The following is a 12564-nucleotide window of genomic DNA, read 5'->3' as shown; positions in this document are numbered from 1 at the left end:
GTCCCTCCCCTAAAAGAAGTTAATGAAGCCTCAATATTGTTCAAGCAAGCCTCTGGTACAGCTGCTGGTACAGGGAATGGTTTCAGCTGAGTAAATGCAGTATATAAGTACTTCAGGCTGCATGCAAGAACCACCTAGGGCAGATGGCTTTCTGTTGCCCGACATTTGTTCCATACCAGTTTGGATTCTGTCCTCTTGCTCTATGGTAACAGCACAACAGGGAATCAGTGTATCAAAAAAACGGTCCGTATTTCAGGAAAAAGGGAGAAGGGGAAATGGAATGCTATTTTTCTTGTGAAAAAAGCATGAAAAAGTTCAAAATCTGACTACGGTTTATATCAGATAGTATTGTCAGTGCCAGTAGACACAAGTCTTCCACCTTTTGGAAGAAAAATGTATTTTTAAAGGCATTCAGAAACATCCTTTCAAAATGGCAACTAGCTGGCATAAATTTGTAAGTATTTAGAAGTGTTTCAGAAACTCCTTACAACTAAGTGCCAATGCCCAGTACCTCACTCCTGCCCAACGGTTGCTTTGTTTCCACCGGTACGCCTTACCTAGCGTAGCTAGTTCTAATGTGCAGTTCTGCAGAGTATCACTGGTCTGGTTGACCACAAGCACATCCAGCACAATGTCATACTGATTGACATGGACATACGCTTCTGCATAGACGGGGTCTGAGAAACCTGTCAGTTGAGTAACCTGTGAAAGAAAAAGAGTTTAAGGTATTTTTCTACTCATAAAACCAGTTTAAAACATGGAATCCTGTCAAACAATGACAAAAAATAAGAATAAATAAATAATTAAATCCATTACTCTTTAATATGAGCCTCCAACCCAAGCAGGTGTGCAAAGAGCTTTTAATTTCATAGAACGAACTTACTAGTATGAAAAAAGGGAAAAAAATTAAAAGAAAATTGGAAAAAAACACTGCAAACAATCACCACACGTTTCGTCTAGAAAATAGTATTTAAAGAAGTTGTGATGTTTAGGAAATCAAAGTTCATGCATAGATCATCCAAAATAAAGAGATTTCATCGAGTTATAGCTAGACACACAGTGACTGTCGATATTATTCATACAAATAAATTTAACTGCATCCTTCCTTCACACGTCCTTATGCGTAGACATTACAATTACAAAACCTTTCCAGATAATGTATTCTGAACTGAATTCACGTAAGTTCCTAAAATATGGACTGTAATGCCATTTATTCTTATAAAGATCAGCAGGACAAAGAAATCCTGACTTAAAATGAAAAGGTAACTTCAAACAGTAAAAAGAATTCATCCATTTAAAGAATAAAAGTCTGGGTTTTTAACCCTAACTAATGAATGAATCAAGAGATTTTTTCTCTTTGGCGCTTCTCTGCAGGTCCTGGTAACCAGCAGCAAAAAAAGGTATAAAGAGTGAAACAAGGATGCACTGCGCTTGGCAACAGGATACGGCAGCCAAAGAAAGAAAGGGGTTCCTAATCACTTGTGACTTCCCCGCTCTCTTCCCTGTGAACCTTACTGGGCTCTTCAGACCAGAAAACAATCTTAATTTCTTCTCCACAACCCACCAGCTCAGCACTCCTCAAGTCTCCTCCTTATTCTTCCCCTCCCACGTGAAGAAGGTAACAACTTTAAGCACAAGGGCTTTTCTCTTTCTCCTGATCCTAACCAGGAAATATGTGGGTCTTTCCAATCAACCAGCATAGCCTGGTTCATCAGTTCCAGCCTGTGATTCCCAAAGCTGATCCTGTGCATAGCAGCACAAAGCGTATATAATTAAGACACTGACTTTCACATTACCTTATTAAGTTTGGATGCAAGGGGATCAGCAGCCTCTTTCCTCTGTGTGTTTCCCATTGCTGCAAGAAGGCTAAGCTGAAACTGGTCTTCTTTTGAGCTCATTTCATTTTTAGCAGTAAGCTGCATGAAGGAAATGGGATCGTCTGCCTGAACAGTCACATTCCTCTTCTCAGATTCTTTCTGCAGGAAAAGAAAGACTCAAGAATTCACAATGAATTCTATTCCTTAGCGCAGAAACACGGTCAAATAATGGCTGACTTAAACGCAGTCAAATGGTGACACTTCTGGGACCTGCTTGGATGTGAACATCCGTAAAAAATTCCAAGTGTTTATGGTTACACGCTTATGACAGCTCACCTTCTGGGAAAGTTTCTCCTCTTCTAGCTTGGCTGACAGCATATGAGAGAGGGACTGCCTGCATTCTTTGTTGAAAATATCATTCATGAGAGGAGAACATTCTGACAAAACTTTCAGACATAAGGAAATACGATCCACGTCGTCATCTGTAATCGGCTTCTTGGGAAGAGAGGACTTTCCCAAATGGAGAATAGTGGCCATCAGCAGCATAGCTTCAGCAATAAAGGACTGAGAAGGAGGACAACGGAAAGAGAATGGAAGCAGATTACTACATTTTACACAGAAATGTTTATTTCTGACTTATTTACAAAAAGGTGCACATTAATCTATTCAGAGATTTTATGGTTGTTTTTTGTTTGTTTGGTTGGTTGGTTGGTTTTTTTAGTACTTACTATCTAGAAACCAAGCAGCATGATTTAGAGACTGTCTAGATAGAGTGGATGGAAAGCAGTAGGCCCTGTTTGTGACCCAAATTATCACTATTATCCAAACACGTAACTGGTACTTTACTTTGGACTTAACCCATTTTGCATCTGTTTAAAAGAAAAGAGGCAACAACCAGCTCTTCTTTGCAACTACAGTGAAAACACAGTAGATGACTTACATTTTGCTTCTTCTTTTCCTGAACGAGCGACACATATCGTAAAGCAATCTTAGTTAAAGTTGTAGCAAGAGAAGCTGCAACAAAGAAGTCACCATCAAGCAGGAATCCTCGTAACGGAGGTCTGCAAAGACAAATGATAATCAGAAAACTAGTTTTGGATTACACTCTTTAGCCTACTTATCTTCATACCTTAACATCCATACTGTACAAACAAAACAAGCTTGAAAGGTCTCAGAAGTTTTTTTTTCCCCTCTAGAAGTAATTTTCCAGATATAGAGATATTCACAAGTCACATAGCCATTTCCACACAGAATAGGGAGTGAAGTGAAAAGTGTAATGGACAGTAATTTCATTGTAGCTCTAAGATGATAATGACTAGTCAAGATGAAGTAACCCATCTGCAATAATTAAGGAAATATAGCAATTGTTCTAGCTACCAATGAAATAAACTATAGCAAGTATTAAATAGTGCAAGGTGATATCAAGGAAAAAAAATGTTTTAACCTAAAGGCAACATCTCTGTATCCAATTAAAATTGTGAGGGGTCTTATGTATAAATTATAAAGAATCAACTAGAATTTAGGAAACCATAATTAATAATGTCCTTTTTGATATGCAGTAAGCTTTGATTACAAATCCTAAGCAATTAGGCAACTTCCTATCAGATACCATCTACTTGGGATAATTCCTTAAAACAGGGAATCACCTCAACCACTAAACTCTGCTTGAGAGAGAATACCATTTAAAAAAAAAATTAACCAAGTCACTCCTGGCCTAATATGAAATCTTATATACCTGTCTTCTTCCTTTTTGGCAGGTCGGGAACTACTGAGAGCACTCTGTGTTGCGTAAGTGCCCATCTCTGTCACCAGTTTTTGGGCTGGACCCACAGACACCTCTTCTTCAGGTTTTAGCTCACCAGCTTCTTTCTTGATTTCCGATTCTACTATTGGGATCTAGAAGTGAACAGGAAACAATTGTTACAATTAATATAAAAAAAAAGATATTTTTGTTCTGCAGAAGGTTTTCATAAAAATTATTTGCACTGTAAAAGGTCAGTAACAGCGCAACAATTTTGAGAGAATTTGAGGAGATAGGCAGATGTTGAAATATATACAGAAGCCTCCTACCAATGCATAAAGCTCACATTGCACAGATTGTCTTAGATCCCTCTCAGAACAACCCAGACTTAAAGCACTCTTCCTTTGTTAGTGGATATAATTAAACCCTATCTTAAAGCTGCCATAATTTTCTGAAATAAGGAATTTCTCATCTCCCCTCTTAACAGATATCACTTATTCCCAATATGTGCTAGCTTCAGGTATGCTACTTAAAAAAAAAATTAATAATGAATGCAAAACCCCAAGTAGTTTTTACTTTAGATTTCTTGTGCACATGCTGTTACAACACATCACAAATGCTCAAGCCCTGTTGCATCTTACCTGATTTTTTAAAAATAACGTTTTCTTAGAAAACATATAATAGTAAGTAAAACCACAAAGAGCTAGCCTAACAAAGTAAACACACCTCTCCAAGTGATCTGCGAACTTCTGTCATTACACTTTGTATATCTTCTTTTGTGCTGCAATATTCTCCAAGGATCCATAAAGCTCCTCGATAAATCCTAAAACCAGAACAGTAACTTAAGTCATGCTTTCATGATACACTCAAACTAGCATCAAGGGAAGTGATTTATGGTCAGGTGGTAAAGGCCAGTCTTGACAAATTCAAAAGGACGCTATTGACAGAAAGCAAGTTTGATCAAAAGCAATCATCCTTTCAGCCTTAGTAAACTAATGAACAAGAATATAAAATGAGATATATTTTCTGCTACAAATTCATTCCCATCTGTGTTAATCTGGATATTCACAAAATTAAATTTCATTATGATCATAAGGAAATAATTCTACTGTATGTGAATAAAGTCAGCTGTAATTTCTCCAGTTAACTGAGACAAACTAACTTTTCCTTCATACAGAAGAAAATGAAAAACAAGAACATGAATGAAGATTAGGGAAAAAAATAGCAAAGCTTCATCCCACTTAATGAGATGATGATGGAGATAGGATTTAGAGTTTCCCGTGTACTGGAAGAATGGCAGAGTGGTGTCTTGATACAGACAAGTTCTCATATGACTTAATTTTTGCAGATCCGTCAGAAAACCAAGTTTTTAGAGCCCTGAAAGATACAAAAGAAGCTCTGCAGATTGCAAAGCCCAGTCTATGTTAGACTGGGTTTTCTAATAAATGTACAGTAAGTATTTCCAGTTGCCTACAAGTGCACATTGCTGCTGCAATAATCCCTTAGTAACTCTATTTTAATAAATACATCACTTTAGCGTTGGCCTTCATCAACAATGCTGTCTTCTAGCAAGTGGAAATACAATTGCCAATTGCATCATAAAAATGAAATATGAATTTATTTTCTTCATTCAATGCAATAAGCACCCAATATATCTTTTGTACAAGTAGGCAGGAAGGAAGCTGTACCTAGAATTCATCTACCCCCAAAATATCTCAGTTTCAGTTATTCTTTGTGTGGGGGTTGCAAGGATTTTGGTACGTATTTAATGATAATACACATTCAATGCAAGTGAGCTACAGTGTGCTCCAATGTCTGATATCATATTTTGGACTCACTTGACAGATTTAATAGCGTGAAAGACTTCAAGCATCTTCTCAACAATAAGAGGTCTGAGGTTATCAAATCGCTGGATCGCTTCCCGCACAAACTCCAAGACATCAGCAGCTGCCGCTTCATTATTATCACTAAGGAACTCCATCAGCTAGCACAAAAGAGTGAACATGAGCACAAACAGCAGCACAGCTAAGTTAGTACAATAATATTTTCCTTCTACATTCAGAAAAATAGAATTGCATATACATCTCCCATTAAACAAAGCTGAAATCAAACAACCGTAAGTACATTCCAATCCATTACCAATTATCATAATCCCAAAGTTGTTTTTCTAATGATACAAATTATTGTACTTTTAAGTAAAGGTACTCTTCAACTCATGTTCTTCAAAAATATTTAAAAATAAAGTCTCATAAGACAAATAACTACAGCATCAAAAGTCCTGTATTTCTTTAGGGATTAAAAAGAGTGTTGCTTCATGTGAGGCCACATACTAGAAACACCTCAGCTTCAGTTATTCTCCGGGGTTTGGGTATAGCTAGAAAATACTTAATGACAATGTAATTAAACATTTGCATACCACTGGGATAACATTTGCAGCCATATCTGGAAACCGAACACTACAGGAATGCAATGTACGAACAAGCAGCTGTCTATACTTGTCTGTATCTTCATGCTCTGTAACATTATTAGTTTTAATCACTTCCTTCTTCAGAACAATCACAAGCTGCAGAAAGATAAAATAAAATTGAAGGAAGTCCCATATTCTTCCAAAGAATAAAAAATAGTGTAATGAAACAGAAGTAATATATATTTTACCTCCTCCACATTTCTTGAAGAGACGAGATCCAGAGCCAGTTGAAGGGTTTTTTTACGCACTTCTAGATCTGGGGTACTCAACACTCTGAGGATGTCCATAACTAGGTCCTGAAACAGTAACAAAACGATAACCACTCTGTTGATTTAAATGACTTCCTTTTCATACAATTCTAATTTTCAGTCCTCAATGATTTTCAAAGACGTTCTGGATACATAATATATAATCTACTGACAAACAAGCAAGATATCCTAGGCATTAGGAACTTCACAGTGTTCATTTAATACATTCTACATTCACACAAAGATGTAGCTTGCATGGTAGACCATTAAGTCTTACAATCAAAACAGCATTTGCCATTGCTAATTCTTACACAGACAACAAAAGCAGCAAGTCATAAACATAAAAGTCCATCAAATATGTTTTTACCAAAAACATATCAACAGAAGATTTAAATTGCAGAAGTGCATTTTTCCACACATCACAACACCTGAAAGTTTCATTTAGGAAAGAAAAGCCTTCAATAAGCTTGCAGGAAAAGAGACAGCTCACATACCTGTAACACTCGTTCATGGGAGGGATGCTCCTTTAATTCAATCAACCGATCCAAAACAATCAGTTTCACATTATTATCACTTTCTTTAATAATCAAATCTATGTAGCATTGGGCAGCTGCCTAAAATTAAAAGGATCAAAAAAACATTTTTTGAGTAATGAAGAGGAGAAACTGGCAAATTTCTAAGAGAAATTCAGGAAAAGACACCTTCTACATTATTATTAAACCAACTACTCAAAGAGTTGGCACAGAAATGAACCTGAGAACAGACTTTAAAACTTTCTGGGCCACTGTAAACATCGATTCCACCACATTACAAAAATTACACAGGAAGGCTCACAATGGCATCAGCTTACAATACACAGACTTGATTTCAAATTCAAAGAAAGTCATAAAGACATAAATTTCCTGGCATGCTTTGGGTCAGCTCTTAAGTACACACAGGGCATGAAAACCAATTTAAAATAGTTGCCAGCGTTAGCCTATCTAGATACGGTTTTAACGACAGCTTCTATGAACAATATTCCTACTCAACAAAAATGACTACGTTAAAGCAAGAATGTTGGAATTAATAGTCCTCCTGATCTTTTGAAACTATTGTTTACAATGCTTTTACTCTAAATCTAGACTTGCATATTCTATTTTTGAAATTTCCAACAAGGTCAAAATTTCTGTGTGATCTCAAATACAAACATAAATCTAGGAACCCAAGGTCAATCAGTAATCAATGTAAATCTTCACTGCTTTATGTTTCCACCCTGGTCTGAAAAGAGTACAGAATTTTTGAGTACAGAAAGTCATTCAATCTCTGCAAATCTTCAGCTTTAGTCTGCTTTGCTAAGTATGCCAAAAAGGTTGCAGGTTGGTATCAACTATTGTACAATAGTTTGCACAGTATTCAAGCTTGTCCCCTACCAAAGTGATATGAAGTCCACCAGCTGCAGGTCTGCAAAATACAGTCTCAGTCTTTTTTTGTGACCAATTTTAAAAGATATTTTAAGACAGTGTTTTGTATCAAGTGTTACCCACCCCACATTACTAAAGCCTTTGCTCTTTCAAAGTATCAATGTACAGGATACAGTATTCATTCCAGTGCACTAAAAGCTACCGAAACCTCTGAAAACATCACTTCCATACCTTGATTGCTGTTGGTGCACTGGAGAGTGTAACTAGAGTACCTGCAGCTTCATACTTCACTGCAGGACTCGATGACTGCAGTAAGTTGTAGATGCAGCGAATAAACCGAGCTCTCTCTGATGGATTCGCGTGACAGACCTAGATAATAAGAACAATGCATAGGTGGCACATAAAGAAAAAAGAAAATAGCAACCGTTTAGCTTAACTGCTCCATTATCTTACAACAACAACAAAATTAAGCAAAAGGTGACAACCTTTTCTGGGGATAAGAAGTGTCATTCACAGTTGTAAAAATCTAATTACAACAGCTATTAAAAAGCTATTATTGACAATTCTATGCACTGCTACAAGGTCTTAAAATCTCAGATCAAAAGGAAGGGCATAGCCTCTACTAGCTTCTGCAACAGATGCCCTGCTCACGTCCACGAAGAACAGTCTGATAATACACAGTCCACATCACAGCAAATCATGTGAGACATATTGCTCTACACTGTGCACACTTGAGCAGTTTATTGTTTCAAGAGACAAATCTTTTTCAGCTCTACTAAACAATGACATATTCTGACATGGACTAAATGCCAGCTATAATGCCTTTTCCAGCAACGTTCTATCCCTTTTAAAAAGCAGTCTAATATAATCTAACATGTACATTTATTTCAAATGTGCCACATTTCCCTTTTACCTTATAAATTAGTTCAACAATAACCAACTGCAGTATGTCACCAAATGTCTGGACTTGGTCAATACAGGTACTCAAATAATCCAAAGCTCGATCCTATACAAATAAAAGATAAGTTATTCTAAATTATTCTGAGTTTGCTCATTCAGCTATATTTTAAATCAAAACACATTTTAAAAATCAAAACACAAACCAGCATATATTCAACTCTTCAACTTGAAATTTAAAACAATTTACGAAAAAGTTGTAAATCTGAAGAGCAAATTAATCCATTCTGCCTATAGATGGTAAAGAGAGACAAAACTAATGGTAATCAGGCACAAAAGGCAATTGCCTGTAGAGCAAATAATCCAAAATGCTGAACAGAAATTGCCATTTCTTTCTCATGTGACTACAAAAGCTATAAAACTGTAGGTAATGGAGCACTTCTTAATCTGGTTAAGCTCACATGGCAAAACTAATTACAGTTTTCAGCACCAACATATGCCTTCACCAAATACAGTAATTCTCCTTTAAAATGAAGACAGCACTAAAGACCTACTTTAACTTTCTCAGTTACCAAATATTCCACAAATGGGTTAACACTACCACATACGGGTTTTTATGAATATAAATAGTTTATACTACCAACAAACTACTGGCTAGTTACCTAGCACATTTTCAAGTATTTTAACCAAGCGAGTTTGAGGACAAGTATCCTTACCTGATCTGCATGAATTAGCATCATAAATGCGTTTCTTTTGCAGCTTGCATCTTTCTCATTCACCAAGAAATCATGGATCAATTCAGGAGCATCAGGTATAAGATGTTCAAAATTTCTTTAAAAAAAAATCATAATTAAAAGAACTACTGGTAAGGAGTAGAACCTCAGGCTTAAGTGCATATCCTGAAGACAAGAATTTACAAAAATTCAAAAAGTGTAAAATGGTGATACATAGTTTTTTTGTAGCTATTTGAAACTGTGAACAGACTCAAGGAGCTTTAAAAAATTGTTTGTTATCATGATAGCTAAGACATTACCCCATCAATGATTTCTGCTTAATTATAACATTCAGCCACACTGTTCAGGTAACAACTGCAATAATGTTTAGTATATAACTGCAATACATGAAGAATGTCTCGCTTCAAATAAATTTATATATGCATATTCTGTAAGGATTCTTCTATATTTATGGACATTTGTGGACAATGATTACTATTAATAACATTTAGATAATTAAGAAAGGCATTTGCCCATACAAATTAACCTGCGATATAAGGATCTCAGAAAAAGCAGCAGCAGTACCTTTTGCTTTTCCGAAGTAGTCCGTTAGATAGAGGAGAAAAAGCAAACAAACAAACAAAACCCCAAACACCACACCAGTGATTGATAAATGTTTATGAGATCTCAAAAACTGTCCAGATCACTAAAGCTAGCCTTGGTCTTCTGCATCCACGACTTCAAATGGTTTCTGGCATTTACCTATAAATTGTGTAAATTGCAAGAACGGCATTTCTGCGCACATAGCTGTGACGATGTTCTAGACATGCACGAATGGCTGGCATCAAAGGCTCCAACAGTTCTGCTTCTTTCAGCTTACAAAGAAAACGGAGAGTAGAGCCTCGGATAAATTCATTTGGGTGCTGAAGATCCTAAAATCAACAAGAAACATATTTGAAATGCCAGACTATTCAGCCTAACTGTTAAGCTAAGATGAATGCACTTGCTAATCTTCTCCCACATTAAGCTTTCCCATGATACAAGCTCCCAACATCCACAACGACACCTCACTGTCTTCATTTGAAATACCTTCTTAAAACACTGCTGTTCCACAATATTTCAAAACATGTATTTCTGTGTAGTAAAACTTACAAAGCCTGATTATTTTTTTTCTGCATTGTATGTTTTCTCTGATTATTAGGGCTGTGAAAGCTCACCCTGCAGGCATCCTGCACCCTGGATTCTAACCTCTAGTGTGTATTATGTTCATCTGCTTCCAAACCATTCCCAAAGAAGCTGAAGGACCTTATTATCTTTGTGAAGGAGTGTCCCAAATACACCATGATGAAGCTATTCAAAAAATAGTGTCCTTCTATGTACCATGGCCTGTCCCAAAACACTATGAAGATGGTAATTAGGTTACCCCTCATATTTAAGGTTCACTGACTTGGAAATGAAAAGCACTAAATTTTTGTTAAGTCATAACAGTAAAAGAACACATAAAAACTCCTTGGTAGTAGGTCTGCCGGTTATCTACAATTATCCAGCTCTGAAGCACTGAGACAAAACGGTTAGGAAGGAAATGCTGAGCAAAAGCCATTTTTATATATAGATATATATTAAATAACACAAAATGATACACTTCCTATGAAGATCCAGTATCTCAATCAATGAAATAAATAATGGGCTACCTTTCTGTATGCATCGCATACAAGGATCATTTCTTGCAAGAGCCTGCCATCTGGAGTGGTCTTTGGCACTATCTCCCAAAAGACAAGCAGCAGTTTTTTGATGGTATGATCTTGGAGAGGCAATACAAAACGTATAATGGTCATCAAAAGCCCAGGTAGTTTTTCACCATTCAGAATCATAATGATTACTTTCTTCAAGGCCTCTGTCTTCAACTTGACATCTCCTTTTTCTAGAGATGATAGAAAAATCAAGAAAACAAATCACAGTAATTATGAAATCAGGAAGGCTAACATGTCACAGTTAGTTTAACTGATCAGTTAGGAATACTGATCTTCAGTGTCAGAATATACAAACCCCCTCTGAAGTAGTGCAATATAGTATATCAATAAAATTCACACCCTTACTTCTACTAAAAGGATAAAGAGGAAGCAAGAGATATTTAAAGAATAAGCATGGAGTTCAGACTTAATTCTAGGGTCAACATATTGGAATTAACAGAGTTCAACAAATTTCACGATTGTTTCAATACTTAAATTTAAACAGCCTTTTATACCAGGATACTACAATGCACTCTGATGTCATACATATACTAAATACTGCCATTTCTGCAAGCAAGATACAGCAGTGCACTGAACAAGTGATAAGACAACTTGTTGCTTATTATTGTATTACTTAAATCTGCCTGAGCCCAAACAGGTATTACTTCAAACAGAAAGACAGAAATGGATTTCAAATTTTTGCACGGGGGGTAAGGGGGGAGGGCGCAACACACCAAAACCAAAACACATAAGATAAATATAATGAAGTTTCTCAAAACACAGCAAACAGAGGAATGTACACATTTCACAAATCAATACAACAAAATAAACATCAAATTGACTTGTTTTGAGTTTATAAAATGTAAACAATATTCTAGGAAAGGCACAATGAGAGAATGTGAGAATAATTCAGGCAAGATGGAGTATCCTTCAAATCATCGTCAATTACTTGCCTAGGTCATTTTTTAAGCTGATTTCAGAAGGTGGTTCTGAATCCATCGGAACATTGATTAAGGTGTAACACACGTTCTCTGCAGCTGTCATAGTTCTTGGTTACAAAAGTTTTCTCAATGGAAGAATTATTTTGACACAAATATCAGACAACCTAAAAAACAAGCAAACAAAGCCATCCCAAAGTTAACAGATTTTATTAACAAACAACACAAAAGTATTTTCGCAACTGACTTAATGATTTGAAGGGATTGCTGGGTTTTCTGAGAAGCCACATTCAAAAGCCGCCTCAATTTTCTGTTACGCTAAAACATTCCTGTTAGTACCAAACAATGAAGAACATGAAACTACCCAAAGACAAAAAAAAAGTAAATTAAAGAAATCTTTCCAATACTTTGGCACAGTCAGAGATAACAGAAGTGTATGGGCACCTGACTGCAGCTGAATGGATGCAGCACCTTGTCTCTCATCTACTCACCCCTTGATCCTGGCTATATATTCCCACTACCTCCCCTGCAGTCCTGTGCCCCTCCAGGTGAACTGACCCAAGCTGCAAAATCAGCTGAAAAACATCACAGAAAAAAAAAAAAAAAAAAGGAA

General features: G+C 36.3%; 1 protein-coding gene across 1 annotated transcript; it reads right to left on the bottom strand.

Annotated features, from left to right (window-relative positions):
- Nucleotides 1-557: 557 nt before the first annotated feature.
- Nucleotides 558-12119, bottom strand: COPB1 (coatomer protein complex, subunit beta 1; the record flags this gene model as incomplete). The annotated part of the gene is made up of 16 exons (XM_009582948.1): nt 11967-12119; nt 10975-11204; nt 10046-10215; nt 9287-9401; nt 8587-8679; nt 7905-8042; nt 6768-6887; nt 6214-6321; nt 5975-6121; nt 5397-5542; nt 4285-4381; nt 3553-3713; nt 2758-2878; nt 2154-2381; nt 1797-1976; nt 558-702 (listed from the first exon to the last, which is right to left on the bottom strand). Coding segments are annotated over exons 1-16 (2290 nt in total), but the record flags the coding sequence as incomplete, so codon positions are not given.
- Between the last annotated feature and the right edge of the window lie 445 nt (nt 12120-12564).

Source organism: Fulmarus glacialis, unplaced genomic scaffold, assembly GCF_000690835.1.
Source record: "Fulmarus glacialis isolate BGI_N327 unplaced genomic scaffold, ASM69083v1 scaffold32468, whole genome shotgun sequence".
NCBI classification, from domain to species: domain Eukaryota; kingdom Metazoa; phylum Chordata; class Aves; order Procellariiformes; family Procellariidae; genus Fulmarus; species Fulmarus glacialis.
This window is presented reverse-complemented; position numbering and strand designations above follow the sequence as displayed.